Here is a 14,935-nt window from a genome sequence, read left to right as displayed (position 1 = left end):
CCGCCTGGCTCGTCGCTGGAACCGTTTCTTCAGGATGAAATGCCTGGTATATGTGAAAACAAAAGGCTTTTATTGGTTGGTTATGTTTCTCGTCTTCCTCAACACCCTGACCATAGCTACTGAGTTCCATCACCAGCCTGAATCACTCACTACCCTACAAGGTTGGTATTAAGTATACCTGTATTACATCTTATTCTGCAGTTTTAGACGAATTTGTTGCTCCCAAATCCATGTTTCTCTCCTCTGTCATTTCCACAGATGTGGCAAGTCGTGTCCTGCTGGTGCTGTTTGTTATAGAGATGTTTGTGAAGATGTATGCGCTTGGCCCAAGAGCATACTTCATGTCACTTTTTAACCGTTTTGACTTCTTTGTGGTGCTTTGCGGCATCCTGGAGATGATCATGCTCTCTGCGGGAGCTGTAGCCCCTCTGGGTTTCTCTGTGCTCAGGTGTATCAGACTGCTTAGGATCCTAAAAGTCACAAAGTAAGATTGCAACTGCTTAAAAGACTCACATGTAATTGAATAAGCTTTTTGCTGTCATTTAATACAACTCTTTTTCTACTTGTTTTCCAGGTACTGGAAGTCTTTGAGTAATCTTGTGGCCTCTCTCCTCAACTCTGTACGCTCCATCGCCTCCCTGCTCCTTCTTCTCTTCCTCTTCATCGTCATTTTCTCCCTCTTGGGCATGCAAGTGTTTGGAGGGAAATTTAACTTCAGTGACAATAGACCCAGACGCAGCAACTTTGACAACTTCCCCCAGGCCCTCATCAGTGTGTTTCAGGTGAGCAGAGGCATCACTTTATATACACTCTGCCTTTAGCAGATTGTGCTTTGATTTTGATTAAATTTTTATTACTGGTTTTTAAGGATAGTTGTCATCTTTCAGGTCCTCACAGGAGAGGACTGGACCAGCATTATGTACAATGGCATCATGGCCTATGGAGGACCAGTGTTTCCTGGCATTCTGGTGGCCATCTACTTCATCATCCTGTTTGTTTGTGGGAATTGTATCCTTCACTCACTCATTATGTCTTCAAGGGTCTTTAAAAAAAGCTGCTAACAGACATGCTGGTGAATCTGAGAACTAGCATTTTAAACTCCTTTGTTAGCTAAATGCTAATTTAATTATGCTGACATTCACTTTGAAAGCATGCCATACTGGCACAATGTTAATTTTCTTCTACATTTTAGTGTACAATCTTTAACACAATTTTCAATTAAGGATGAAGAATTATCTTTTCTTTTCTGGGTTTTGCCAAGATATTACAGTCAATAGCATAATTGAACCTCATGGTGGTGCTAGAAGAAAAATCCAAATAAAGATTTCTCATCTGGTGCCAATGAATGGTAATCCATCCAAGCTTTGCTGGAACAATTAATGTCTGTACTAGATTTTAATTGCTAAAGCCTCTGTAAATACTAAGATACTTTAATCTGAGCCAAAATGGTGAACCGCCCAACTAACTGATGACTATGCTGTCTATTTATTGATCTTTGTGAGCACAGCAACAAATATAAACAATTAGTAAAAGTGCTTTTAAGATATCAAGGCTTTTGTTGTCCTTAACTCCAATGTCAGATATCCTCTTGAATGTCTTCCTGGCCATCGCTGTGGACAACCTGGCAGAGGCTGAGAGTCTGACTTCTGCTCAGAAAGAAAAGGCAGAGGAGAAAATGAGGAGGAAGTTACTAAGGTGGATAAAAGAATATGGAATGAAATGAGAATTTATCTGCTTTGTCTTACCAAAGCTTAAAATGGCTCTTTTCTTTTTCTCTCTTAACATCCAGGTCCAAAATGCCTGAGAAGACTGATGAGGAGAGAGAGAGAATAGCTAAGAAACTTGCAGAGCAGAGAGCCAAAATAGAGGGCATGCCTACTACAGCCAAGGTCAGCTCTATATTTGGTGTCATATCACATTTATATCTTGGCTATTAGTAAGAATGATGAGCTCAAACTTGTTCTTTTACACATGCATTTTTTTTTTCAGCTCAAAATTGATGAGTTTGAGTCCAATGTTAATGAGGTGAAAGATCCATTCCCACCTGATGATTTCCCAGGTAAAATCGAAAGAAAAAGAAGAAAACCATTCTCTCCACCACTCCTCAGTCTCCCACATTACCCAGCAAATGAAGTTCTGCAGAAAGAGGTCACTGAAAGCAGGAATTCATATTTATCATAGTAGCTGTCTGCCAGTGCTGCTGCCCTGGATATGTTACAGTATAAGTATAGTTAACCTTTATTATTATTAGACATAGCTGAGTTAACAGCAGAGTCTAAAGTTAGGCTGACTTCACACTCCTCCTCTGACAACCATAAAAGTCTACATTTATAATGACATATTTCCTTTTTCTCTAAGGATATAAGGTTATGTTTATTGTAATACTGCTATGTGAGGACTACAAACAAGAAAATGATTGATTGTGATTGATTTCCTTGTTGTCATTTTGGGTCTAACTTTTTTCTATATGGCAGGTGATGATGAGGAGGAGGAGCCTGAGATCCCCATTAGCCCTCGACCTCGTCCCATGGCTGACCTGCAGCTGAAGGAAGAGGCTGTTCCTCTGCCTGAAGCCAGTTCTTTCTTCATTTTTGGCCCTCAGAATAAGTAGGAACCACATGTATCACCCTTTAACCAAGATCAGTGTTTATATTTTGCTGGTGTTGGGCCAAAACCTTGTATCTCCAAAATGGCAGATTTCAGGAAATTAAATAAATGCTGTACTTTTTTAATTAATTCAACACTAAATGGTCATAGTCAGCATCTTTTTGACACTTTTTATTGCTTTAAAAATAGTTAAAAACCACTAACAGATGTAAGGGGTGACCAATAATCCTGATTTATGAAAAAAAAATCTGGAAAAAATGGAGATACAAGGTTTTGGCCCAGTGCCATCAGTTAATATGTTCTCACACAGTGAATGGGCTGGTTTTGGTGTTAATTGTATTTCCTGGTATATTTATTGTTTTCCAGGTTCAGAAAGCTGTGCTACAAGATCATCAATGCTACCTCCTTCACCAACTTAATCCTGCTCTTCATTCTGCTCTCCTCCATCTCACTGGCAGCTGAGGACCCTATTGACCCCAAGTCCTACAGAAACGAGGTGATTGCCAGGTCTACCACTACACATCTTTAATTGTTAAAAGAATGCAAATTTAATAAGAAACTTATTTGCTTTTCTTCCAGATTTTGGCCTATGCTGACATTGTCTTCACTACTGTGTTTACCATTGAGATTGTACTAAAGGTAATTTTCTATATATGGTGCTAAATCATGAAAAAGACATGCTTAATTGCTGACATTCTAGCATTTAAAAACAGTGGCATGGTGCTAAAGTTTATAGAATACTGAAAAAAATTAAGCTCTTCTTTTACACTGCACTTGTCATCCCTCCATTTTTCATAGTAGTTGTGTTATAATGGTCAAAAAGTTATTAGAGGATGATAAGACAGACTTTACTTCAGGTCTGGATATTTATTCAGAACCTTGAGAATCATTTTTAACTTACCTGCATACAACTTTATTTTACCGTCAATTTTAGGATAAATACACTATATTGCCAAAAGTATTCGGTCACCTGCTACACCAGCTTCAACTCTTCTGGGAAGGCTTTCCACAAGGTTTAGGAGTGTGTTTATGGGAATTTTTTACCATTCTTCCAGAAGTGTATTGGTGAGGTCACACACTGATGTTGAACAAGAGAAGGCCTGGCTCTCAGTTTCTGCTCTAATTCATCCCAAAGGTGTTCTATCAGATTGAGGTCAGGACTCTGTGCAGGCCAGTCAAGTTCATCCACACCAAACTCTCTCATCCATGTCTTTATGGACCTTGCTTTGTGCACTTGTGCACAGTCATGTTGGAACAGGAAGGGGCCATCCCCAAACTGTTCCCACAAAGTTGGGAACATGGAATTGTCCAAAATTTCTTGGTATGCTGAAACATTCAGAGTTCCTTTCACTGGAACTAAGAGGCCAAGCCCAGCTCTTGAAAAACAACCCCACACCATAATCCCCCTCCACCAAACTTTACACTTGGCGTAATGCAGTAAGACAAGTACCATTCTCCTGGCAAACACCAAACCAAGACTCGTCCATGAGATTGCCAGATGGAGAAGCGTGATTCATCACTCCAGAGAATGCGTCTCCACTGCTCTAGAGTCCAGTGGCGGCATGCTTTACACCACTGCATCCGACACTTTGCATTGCACTTGGTGATGTATGGCTTGGATGCAGCTGTTTAGCCATGGAAACCCATTCCATCAAGCTCTCTATGCACTGTTCTTGAGCTAAGCTGAAGGCCACATGAAGTTACGAGGTCTGTAGCAATTGACTCTGTAGAAAGTTGGCGACCTATACGCACTATGCACCTCAGCATCCGTTGACCCCTCTCCATCATTTTATGTGACCTACCACTTTGTGGCTGAGTTGCTGTCATTCCCAATCACTTCCACTTTGTTATAATATCACTGACAGTTGACTGGGCAATATTTAGGAGCGAGGAAATTTTCACAACTGGACTTGTACCATGCAGGAATTCACTGAGCTCCTGAGAGCGACCCATTCTTTTAAAAATGTTTGTAGAAACAGTCTGCATGCCTAGGTGCTTGATTTTATACACTTGTGGCCATAGAAGTGATTGGAACACCTGATTTCAATTATTTGGATGGGTGAGTGAATACTTTTGGCAATATAGTGTACAGTCAAGATCCAGAACTACCACCTGCATCCACAGGGTATAAAAATGCTGGACAATGAAAGCACAGAGAGAGTCAAGACGAAGGGCTGGGGTGGTTTCTGTGGTTGTGTGATTGGTAGAAAATCATTAAAGAAAAGCGTCAGTAAACATGAGGCCCAATGATCTTTGACCATCAAATTTTATTCAGTTCATAATTGTGTCAGAGTTGATTTATGCTAAGTTTGAAGAAAACCACTCAAAGCGTTCTTTAGGACTTGCGTTCTTGTGTAATAAGGCCCAGATGGACGAACGTGCATACAGCAGCCTGAAAGCATGTAGTCTGCAGCCTCGGCTGGTTCACAGGCATAAAAATTATAAGATAAAGCTGCCTATAGATTATTGTCAATACTGATTCATTTTCTGAACATTTCCCCTGCTCATTCTAATCATATTGGCTTTTAAAGTGTGACAGAAAGAATAAAAAGTCCATCTAAGTTGCCATCCTAAAATATCTAGTTTTGTCTGTTCTCCTGTCATCTTAAGACCTGAAAATATACAAAAGGAATATTTTCACAAGCCAAGAAGACTAGCAGTAACTGTTTTCAGGGTTGTTGGATTCAGAGATATATTATTCCAATTTCTTCACTTCAGTGCAAACTGTATATTCACTGACACAGTTGTTTAATTGTCTTAACGGCACAGTATTATAAGCATGATTTGGATATATCTGACTGACAGATGACAGTGTACGGAGCGTTCATGCACGAGGGCTCCTTCTGTCGTAACTCCTTCAACATCCTGGATCTGATCGTGGTCACAGTGTCGCTGCTTTCTATGGGAATGGAGTGAGTAATATCTCAAATGACCACACTGGATACATAACTTTACCTCTTTTTAGTTTTTCCCTAAAAATGAAAAATTTATATATTCCACCAGAAGTATATCGTGCTCTTTTTTAAAAATCATGTTTTGTGTGCAGATCCAGTGCGATCTCTGTAGTGAAGATTCTCAGGGTGCTGAGGGTGCTGAGGCCTCTCCGAGCCATCAACAGAGCCAAAGGGTTGAAGGTATAAAACGCATAAATACACTGAGTTTGACTGGTTAATGCCTGTGTTTTTATTGCTGGAAGAAGTTATCAGATTGTTTACTTGATTAGAACTCTAAATTCAACCTTGTAAAAGTGATCACATACACATTTACATGATAAGATTTAAAAATGTGTCATTTGTCTAAGCAAATGTTTATGTTGGCTAAGTTGTCCTTTAGTTTGTCATCCATTCATAGAGTGCTATTTTAGAACGTGTTTTTTAAAGATATATTTTTGGTCTTTTTATGCCTTTACTGATAGAGGAGGACAGTGGATGGTGTCAGATACAAGGATGAGAGGGTGGGGGAGATACATGCAGGAAAGAAGCAACAGGCCAGAAATCAGGCTGTCTGCATGCATGGAGCGCACCTTAAACCACTAGGCCATCTGCACCCCTATGAAACATAATTTAGGATAATTTAGGTCTTTTGAAGCATAATGACTGTTTTCATATGATAAGGAAGTGAAAAAGTGTTTTTATGTGTATTTGTATAAGTGCAGACTTTACTACGGCTGTAAGGTGCAGGAAAAAGCTTGTAAAATACTTCTTGTAAGTGCTTTAAAGTGCTGAAATTTGACATTGTAAAAGGTTTATGTACCCTATGTGAGCTAAACCATTGTTAATTTTAATTAACTAACATTTTTGCTCTTTTTGTTTTGTTTTTTTTTACAAATAGTTTATCAGCTGCTCTGGTCAGAGCTTTTTGTATATGGTAACTGGCACAAAAAAAGAGTGGAAGTCAGTGGTATCTTCAGCAATTTATTTCATTTTCTAAATTTATGTTTAGCAAATGTATTAATCAGTCTGAAATGTCATACCGTGACTTTTAAATAGATGTAGAATAGATAAACAATATTTTCTCCCAAAATGCAGCAGAGTATAAGTTTTGTCTTTATATTGAGGAAATAAGTAGAAGCACCTCACTTACTCAAGTGCACTCTCTGTATTAAGAAATTTGTTTGTCTTTATTAACAGCACGTGGTCCAGTGCGTGTTTGTTGCCATTAAAACCATCGGTAACATCGTTCTGGTCACCATGCTGCTGAACTTCATGTTTGCCTGTATAGGAGTGCAGCTCTTTAAGGTGAGCTTTTAAATGATGTTGTTTAAACCACACAGAGAATTAACTTGTAAAGGTCATTTTTCTGAATAATCTCCTATAAGTTTGGAGGCTTTTGTTGCTCATGAATTAAATTTTTTCACCAATTCTCTTCCTCCCAGGGGAAATTCTACAGCTGCACAGACCCATCCAAAATGACTGCAGAGGAATGCCAGTAAGGCAGACATTTTTAATACATCATAGATATTTCTAATCTCTAAAAGCTGTAATGCTGTTTTAGATTGACTGTCCTCTGTGTCTGCTCTCAGGGGAATGTTTTGGAAGCACATTGATAATTCCCTCCAAGATACTGTGCTGGCTAAGAGGGAGTGGCTCAACAGTGACTTTAACTTTGACAACGTGCTGTACGGCATGCTGGCTCTCTTCACTGTTTCCACATTTGAGGGCTGGCCAAAGTAAGAACAGCATCCATTCTGATCCTAGAAATTGAATTTCTTGATATGACTGTTAGACTGAGAGAGAAGAGAGATCAGTTCACTAAGAGGTTATTGAATTGGACAAAAGTCCATTACCTTGAGTCAGATTTTGTAGTAGAAGTACTGGGTTACCCTCTGAATCATATGTGTCATCTTTGTCCTTCTAATTTCCCCTCAGACTGTTATATAGAGCTATTGACTCTGACCAAGAGGACATGGGTCCTGTTTTCAATAACCGCGTGGATGTGTCTATCTTCTTCATCATCTACATCATCCTCATCGCCTTCTTCATGATGAACATCTTTGTGGGCTTTGTCATCGTCACTTTCCAGGAGCAGGGCGAGCAGGAGTACAAGAACTGTGAGCTGGACAAAAACCAGGTACGCTAAGATGCTCAAGATGAACTGTAGGACAGTGTGGGAAATTATATACCCACCGAAAATGTTGAAAATTGTTACAAAATTGGCTTTTAAGCCCCTTTTCTGTCTCCCTCCTCAGCGTCAGTGTGTGCAGTACGCTCTAAAGGCTCGTCCTCTGAGATGCTACATCCCCAAAAACCCTTACCAGTACAGAGTGTGGTACATCGTCACCTCCTGCTACTTTGAGTACCTCATGTTCTTCCTCATTATGCTCAACACCCTGTGTCTGGGGATGCAGGTATGTGAATTAATGTCACCTTACAATCCAAAAACACTGGGATTGTTTCAGCGCTGCATACAGACGGACAATCTTCATTATCTTTGGAGGAAAGACTTGAGACATTGTGACAGCATTAAGTTAATGAGAAAGTGAAACTCTGAAACTGCATTTAGAAAATGGGACATTATGACTTTCCAGCAACATCCCAGACTAATTAATTTTTCACAGGGATTAGGAACACATTAATGCAGACTGGCCTGCATAAGTCTTTTGTGAGTTAATTCACAAAATCTTATTTGCATAGAATCATACTTACATAAGAGAGGATCAGACAATATGTCAAATGGATGTGATTAATATAAGCATGATGCATATATTACTATAGCTAATTCCAATAAATTAATATTGACTCTTATTTTTATGTCTATTGCTCATAGGAATTTAATAATAATTTAGAGGAAATTATACATTAAGCTTGAATTGCTGTAGTCTATGATGTTTTTAGAGAGCATTGTTGCCACAAAGTTAACTGAGACTGCAAATGTGATGTAAGCTACAGCTACTCCCATATTAGACCCATTTAGTAATAAACCTAATTTTTCTTCTATATATGAATGATGTGATCCGCAGTAATTTTACATGATACATTATGATCCTTAAAATGTAACAATTTCATTCATAAATTCAATCTGAAGTAAATGGTGTCAAATGTAAACTGTGATGACATGTTTTTTTTTTTTTTGCACAAAACAGAAACATTTCTATCAAATTCTGATCAGATTTTGTTGTTTGTCGGGTCTGTTGTAAACAGGAGTTATAACACTCCCACATAGTCCTGGTGACTCAGATTAACCAGTGAGTTAAACTCTTTCTGAATCACATCTTTAGTTTGTCAGTAAAAAGGCTTTAGCTCAGTGAATTGCCCAAAATGCATTGTCTCCTATACATTTTTTTTGAAGAGTACTACATTAATCTTAACATTTTGACATTGTTTGCGTTCTACTTCAAACAGCACTGCAACCAGTCAGAATATGTGACCAAGCTGTCCGACATGCTGAACCTGATCTTCACCATCCTCTTCACTGTGGAGATGATTCTCAAGCTGATGGCCTTTAAAGCGAGGGTAAATATTTTTGATTTGAATCAGATCAGTTTTATAAAGCAATGCGACAAGGACTTTGAATCAGATTTGACATCATTCTATGTACAGACGGGCAAATTGACAGATAGAAAAGCATTCACCCATTTGAATGTTTTGCCCTTTTACTGATTTTATAAGTCAATATAATTTGGCTTTTTTTTTTTTTTTAACTCTTTCATTTCAGTGTGAAATCAGATTGCATAAACATTCTTCCCCTTAAACGTGACTGACCTAATTTAAGAGGTCCAGCCAGTTCAGGCTGATAGTCTCACAATTATCGAAATGGGGATCACCTAAGTGCAGTGAATGTGTCTCAGGTGATTGTATTATAAAGACACTGGTGTCTGGAAGGTTCAGACACTGATTAATCAGTATTTTTTTGCTACCATTACACCATGAAGACAAAAGAACACTTAAAGCAACACAGAGGAAAGGTTATTGATAAGTATAAGTCAGGGGATGAATACAAAAACCTTTCCAAAGCACTGAACATCCCCCTGAACTGTTGGCAGGTTCTTCACCAGTCAGTGCTTTATGGGAGAGTAGCAAAGAGAGAGTGCGTATTGAAGAAAACTCATATTAAATCTGAACTAAGGTTTGCCAAAATGTGTATGGGAGACTCCATGGTCAAGTGGAAGAAAGTTCTTGGCTGATGAGACCAAAATTATGCTTTCTGGCCGTCAGATAAGACACTATGTTTGGAGGACACCAAACACTGCATGGCACCAAAAACATTTCCACTATGAAGCATGGTGGTGGCAGCATCATGCTGTAGGGATGCTTCTCAGCAGCTGACCATGGAAGGCTGTTAAAGGTAGAAGGTAAAATGAAAGTGCCAAAATATAGCGAAATCCTGGAAGGTAATCTTTTTCAGTCTGCAACAGAACTACGGCTTGGGATAAGATTTATTTTCCAGCAAGACAATGACCCGAAGCATACAGCAAAAGCTACACAGAAATTGTTTAAAGACACCAAGTCAAAGCATGGACCTCAATATAACAGAGACTTTGTGGCTGGACTTGAAAAGGGCTGTTCACATCTGATCCCCGTTCAACCTGACAGAGCTTGAGCAGTTTTGCAAAGACGAATGAAGTAAAATTTCAGTGACCAGATGTGCAAGCCTGATTGAGACCTATCCACACAGACTCAGTACTGTGATTGCAGCCAAAGGTGCATCTACTAATACTGACTTGAAGGGGGTGAATATTTATGCATTCACTTATTTTACATTACATGTTTTTCTTTAATTTAATTTTTTTTTTGCATTTTTTGTCAAAAAAGCCAAATTATATTGACCATGACTGATTAATAAAATCAATAAAATGGTAAAACATCCAAGGGGACGAATACTTTTCATTGGCAGTGTGCAAGCTTAAAACAGGCACAAACGCTTTTAAAAGGGAGAAAACTGACAGTAGTGCACAGTGAAATTAATTTAAATACTTATCAGCCTTTCAAGCATCTCTTTCTCTCTTTGCAGGGTTACTTTGGAGACCCCTGGAATGTCTTTGACTTCATTATTGTCGTGGGCAGTGTTGTTGACGTCATCCTGAGTGAAGTCGATGTGAGTGCATTGGATAAAATATATAAACTTAGCACAAAAAATAAGGAAATTTGTGTGTGGTACATTATTTCTTTGTTGTAACAATGCTTCTTGGAAATACATCTTATGCTGTTGGAAAGCCTGTTTATTTCCCTTTTAAATGGTGCCACATTTGTAAGGAACATGCATTTTTTGAGCAGCAGAGCTGAATATGTGGGTTGAGCCCATGAAAAATTTGCCAGATCTTCTCTTCCAATGCCAAACAGCTTATTTTTGCCATTTACTCTTGTTTGGTGTTTGGTGGACCGGATGATTGAAGTTTGAAGACATATTGGCAATTTAACAATTTATTCAATTAACAAACAGGAGCCTCAGTAGCGTGTGGAAAAACCATACAAAGCCACAACAGCTTGGCACCTCCTCCTCCTAATGCTGGTCACCAGCCTGGTCACACACTGCTGTGGGATGGCATCCCATTCTTCAACCAGCATTTGTCGCAAGTCTGCCAACGTGATTGTGTTGATCACTCTGGCACGAACAGCACGCCCAAGCTGATCCCACAAGTGTTCAATGGGGTTGTGATCAGGACTGCTGGCAGGCCATTCCATCCTCTCCATTCCCAAATTCTGGAGGTAGTCTCTGATAAACCCCGCTCTGTGGGGGCCAGCATCATCATCTTGACTGTGGAGATATGGGACTGCTACTGGTTGCAGGATTTCATCTTGATATCTCTCTGCATTGAGATTGCCTCCAGTGAGCCTCATTTTTCCAGTGAGTGAGATCCTGCCCCACTCCATCACACTGCCTCCACCAAAAGATGTTACTCTATCGGTGCAGCAATCAGCATAGCATTCTCCACATCTTTTCCACACTTTGACCCTGTGATCTAACTGCCTTAGGCAGAATCTGGACTCATCACTGAACATAATGTTCCTCCACGTGTTCAGGTTCCAGTGCACGTGTTGCCGACACCAGCGCAAACGGGCCTGACGGTGAAAGGCTCATGGCAGGCCTCCTGGCAGCCCTATGAGACCAGAGATTGGCTGCGTGCAGTCTGTTCTGGATTTTCTGGGCAGAGGGCCGTCTGCTGTATCGTCCTGCAAACCTTGACTGCAAATCTGTAGAAGACAGCCTACGGTACCTAAGTGCTGACAGGGTGAGGAAACAGTCTTCTTGGGGTGTCGTCCTTTTTGTACGCCCAATTCGTGGCCTGTCTCTGACATCCCCCGCTATATGGAACTTGGCCTTCAGTTTGAAAATGGTACTAGGGCTTACTCCAAACAATGTTGCAACTTGGTTTCGTGGAACACCAGCTTGAAGTTGCCCGATCGCACGGATCCTATCCAGATCAGTTAAACGTGGCACCTGATTAGCAGCACCTGGGGGTACCAGAAGCTCAAAACAAGATTCAATAGCAACAGCACAATAAGCTGTTTGGCAATGGCAGAGAAGATTTGGCAAAAATGTCTATTTGGCAAATCATGGGCGTAACCCACATACTCAGCTCTGCTGCTCATCCCACAAATGCATGTTCCTTACAAATGTGGCACCATTTAAAAGGGAAATAAACAGGCTTTCCAATGGTATACGATTTATTGCCAAGAAGTATTGTTACAACAAAGAAATAACCTACCAAAAACAAATTTCCTTACTTTTGTTCTAAGCTTACATTTATTTTTGAATTCATACCATTGAATTTCACAGATATCAGACTATCATTTCAGGTGCTGTACATGAAAGTCCCTGGTGTTGTCTTTAAGATACAGTCCATGGCAGTATTGGTTTGAAAAGACTCAGTGTATTAATTTAACGCTGTGATCCACAAGCATTTAATTGTGACCCAGCAGCTGGTTGGTAACAGCAGGTCTTGCTCTCAAGAGATGGTCAGTTGGCCAATCACATCCCCGTGTGCCTGCACCCACCACTTTGTGCATCATTTTCATCAGCAAATAGCAAAAATGTCAATTTTTTTACATTAGTTCCAAACACTAATTAAGATTATTCTTTTTTTTGTTTTGTCTGACAAATTTTAAAGAACACAATATATAGTAAGGGTTTTGCATTCATTTTATGGTAAATGGCAACACACTTTATGCAAGTCATGTTTTCCTTTCATTATTGCACTGTCGTCCTCACCTTTTCATCCACCAGTACAAGCTTATAGCACATTCACTTCATCTCACCATTTCCTTTGTTCCTCTGTTCCTGCTATCTCTTCTTCCTCTTTTTGCTCCCTCCATCCTCCACACACCTCACTGCTCATGTGTCTATCCTCCACAGACTGCCCTGGCCTCCAGTGGAGGACTGTACTGTCTCCATGGCTGTGCTGTAAATATCTGATCCACACTGCACTGCACTGCACTGCTGCATGAGCGTGGCTGTGTGAGCACTTCACTATCTTCTCTACTAAACTGTTTGTACTGAGCTGTGTGTGACTCCAGCAGCCGGTAAAGCGTCTTTGTTACTACTGTCTGTCTGATCTTACATGGCTAGAGCCTCCAGGTGTTTGCTGTTGTGTTCTAGTAGGCTAAAATAGCCTACTAGAGGGGTATACTCAAGCATTAATAGTGGCTGGAATGGCTGAAAGTATATTATACAATCAAGTGTAGTTATTTTGTATATTTTGCATGAGTTACAAATTGCCTCTGTTCTAGTTTTCAGCAACTTTAGATGCTTTGTAGCTCAACAAAGAGGAAAAATGTCAGAAAAAATTAAAATATTTACAAAACAGAGTAGTTCAAAACTTGATCATATTCAACTGTTGACCATGCTGTGACTACAGTGGCCTGGAAGTGCAACACAAACTTACAAAGTCTGAACCACTTTTAGAAAGTTTGAAACAAATTTAGATTAACCAAAACATTTTTACAGTTCAAAAAACAAATTTATTGTATCAAAACACCTCACAAATTTCAAAATAAATTACAAAGAAGCATTTTACAAAACCACTTAACAAAACTTGAAATAAATTGACATGGTCTGATACAAAATCACAAAGTCTGAAACACTTTTACAACACATGAGACAAATTTACAATGTCTGACCCAAAATGACAACATTAGAAACAATTTAACAACATTTCAAAGAAATTTACAATGGTACAAAACCACAAAGTCTGAAAAACTTTTACAAAACTTGAAAGAAATTGCAAAGTCTGATACAAAATAAAACATCTGAAAGACTTACAAAACTTGAAACTTTTGCATTTGTTACGTTCCCTTTCCATATGATACTGTTGTTTGTTTAGAAGTTATAAAAGTGTACTACAACTTGTAAATTTGTCTCTGCTAATGTAAAAGGGTTTTGTGTTTTGTAAAATGTAAATTTAAAATTTAACATGTAGTTTTTTTAATTATAACTTTATTAAAATGTTAAGATGTTTTTGTTAAGTGTTTGCAATTTTTAATTTTTGTTTTGGATTTTTTTTTAAACATTTATTTGGTAATATGTAAATTGTTTTTTGTCATTCATAAAAGCATTTTGCTAATGTGAATTTGTTTTATGAAATATAAAAATGTTTTGACTCTTTTTTTTTTCAAGCTTTGCAAAAGTGTTTCAGACTTGTAATTTTGTATTGCACTTCCAGGCCACTGTATGACTGCGTCATGCCTTGTATCAATAACATAATCACTTCTTAAATATCATATGTTACAAATTTTTCATTTCTTTATCCACTTTGTGCAGGAGACAAATCCAATGCAAGTAATTGCTGTAAGTTTTAACACTTTCTGCATTAAAACATACAATGGTTTTATCTTTTTTAGTTTTTTTCCCCTCCCTCATATCCTCGTTTTTTGTCTGCAGGCCTCTGAAAATGCTTCGGTTTCCATCACGTTCTTCCGACTCTTCCGTGTCATGCGTCTGGTCAAGCTGTTGAATCGTTCAGAAGGCATCCGTAACCTGCTGTGGACATTTATCAAGTCCTTCCAGGTCTGTCACACCACCGTCATCAAAGTAAATTTCAATTTTATTTGTCCATACTTTTGACACAATGTTTTTGTTCTTGTTTGTGCAGGCTCTCCCTCATGTCGCTCTGCTCATCGTGATGCTCTTCTTTATCTACGCTGTTATTGGGATGCAGGTACGGAGAACCATAAGTACCCTCAGATTTTTGTGGATTTCAGATTTAATTTCTCCATAAGGTTTAGTTTTTTCATGTTATTGTCTTTATACTGTTTCTCTAACAACCCATCAGATCTTTGGAAAGATAGCCTTAGTTGACGGTACCCAAATCAACCGCAACAACAACTTCCAGACATTCCCTCAGGCTGTTCTGATGTTATTCCGGTGAGTCCCAAAGCAAGATGCCTTTTTA

At 39.0% G+C, this 14,935-nt stretch overlaps 1 protein-coding gene across 1 annotated transcript in view; it reads left to right on the top strand.

Moving 5' to 3' along the window:
• LOC121517507 (dihydropyridine-sensitive L-type skeletal muscle calcium channel subunit alpha-1-like) overlaps positions 1 to 14,935 on the top strand; it is a 34,025-nt gene that overhangs the window by 12,450 nt on the left and 6,640 nt on the right. The window contains exons 10-33 of the mRNA XM_041799330.1: positions 1 to 161; positions 259 to 484; positions 575 to 782; positions 888 to 1,008; positions 1,581 to 1,695; positions 1,790 to 1,889; positions 1,990 to 2,059; positions 2,475 to 2,607; positions 2,974 to 3,103; positions 3,187 to 3,246; positions 5,413 to 5,519; positions 5,654 to 5,741; positions 6,738 to 6,845; positions 6,983 to 7,035; positions 7,130 to 7,276; positions 7,476 to 7,677; positions 7,796 to 7,954; positions 8,949 to 9,059; positions 10,558 to 10,641; positions 12,901 to 12,948; positions 14,305 to 14,331; positions 14,425 to 14,550; positions 14,636 to 14,701; positions 14,816 to 14,907. Of these exons, the coding sequence (XP_041655264.1) occupies positions 1 to 161; positions 259 to 484; positions 575 to 782; positions 888 to 1,008; positions 1,581 to 1,695; positions 1,790 to 1,889; positions 1,990 to 2,059; positions 2,475 to 2,607; positions 2,974 to 3,103; positions 3,187 to 3,246; positions 5,413 to 5,519; positions 5,654 to 5,741; positions 6,738 to 6,845; positions 6,983 to 7,035; positions 7,130 to 7,276; positions 7,476 to 7,677; positions 7,796 to 7,954; positions 8,949 to 9,059; positions 10,558 to 10,641; positions 12,901 to 12,948; positions 14,305 to 14,331; positions 14,425 to 14,550; positions 14,636 to 14,701; positions 14,816 to 14,907 (2,742 nt within the window). The remainder of the gene's footprint in view (positions 162 to 258; positions 485 to 574; positions 783 to 887; positions 1,009 to 1,580; positions 1,696 to 1,789; positions 1,890 to 1,989; positions 2,060 to 2,474; positions 2,608 to 2,973; positions 3,104 to 3,186; positions 3,247 to 5,412; positions 5,520 to 5,653; positions 5,742 to 6,737; positions 6,846 to 6,982; positions 7,036 to 7,129; positions 7,277 to 7,475; positions 7,678 to 7,795; positions 7,955 to 8,948; positions 9,060 to 10,557; positions 10,642 to 12,900; positions 12,949 to 14,304; positions 14,332 to 14,424; positions 14,551 to 14,635; positions 14,702 to 14,815; positions 14,908 to 14,935) is intronic.

This window comes from Cheilinus undulatus, linkage group 11, assembly GCF_018320785.1.
Source record: "Cheilinus undulatus linkage group 11, ASM1832078v1, whole genome shotgun sequence".
NCBI lineage: Eukaryota > Metazoa > Chordata > Actinopteri > Labriformes > Labridae > Cheilinus > Cheilinus undulatus.
Note: the sequence above shows the minus strand (reverse complement) of the source record. Positions and strands in the feature narration are given on the sequence as shown.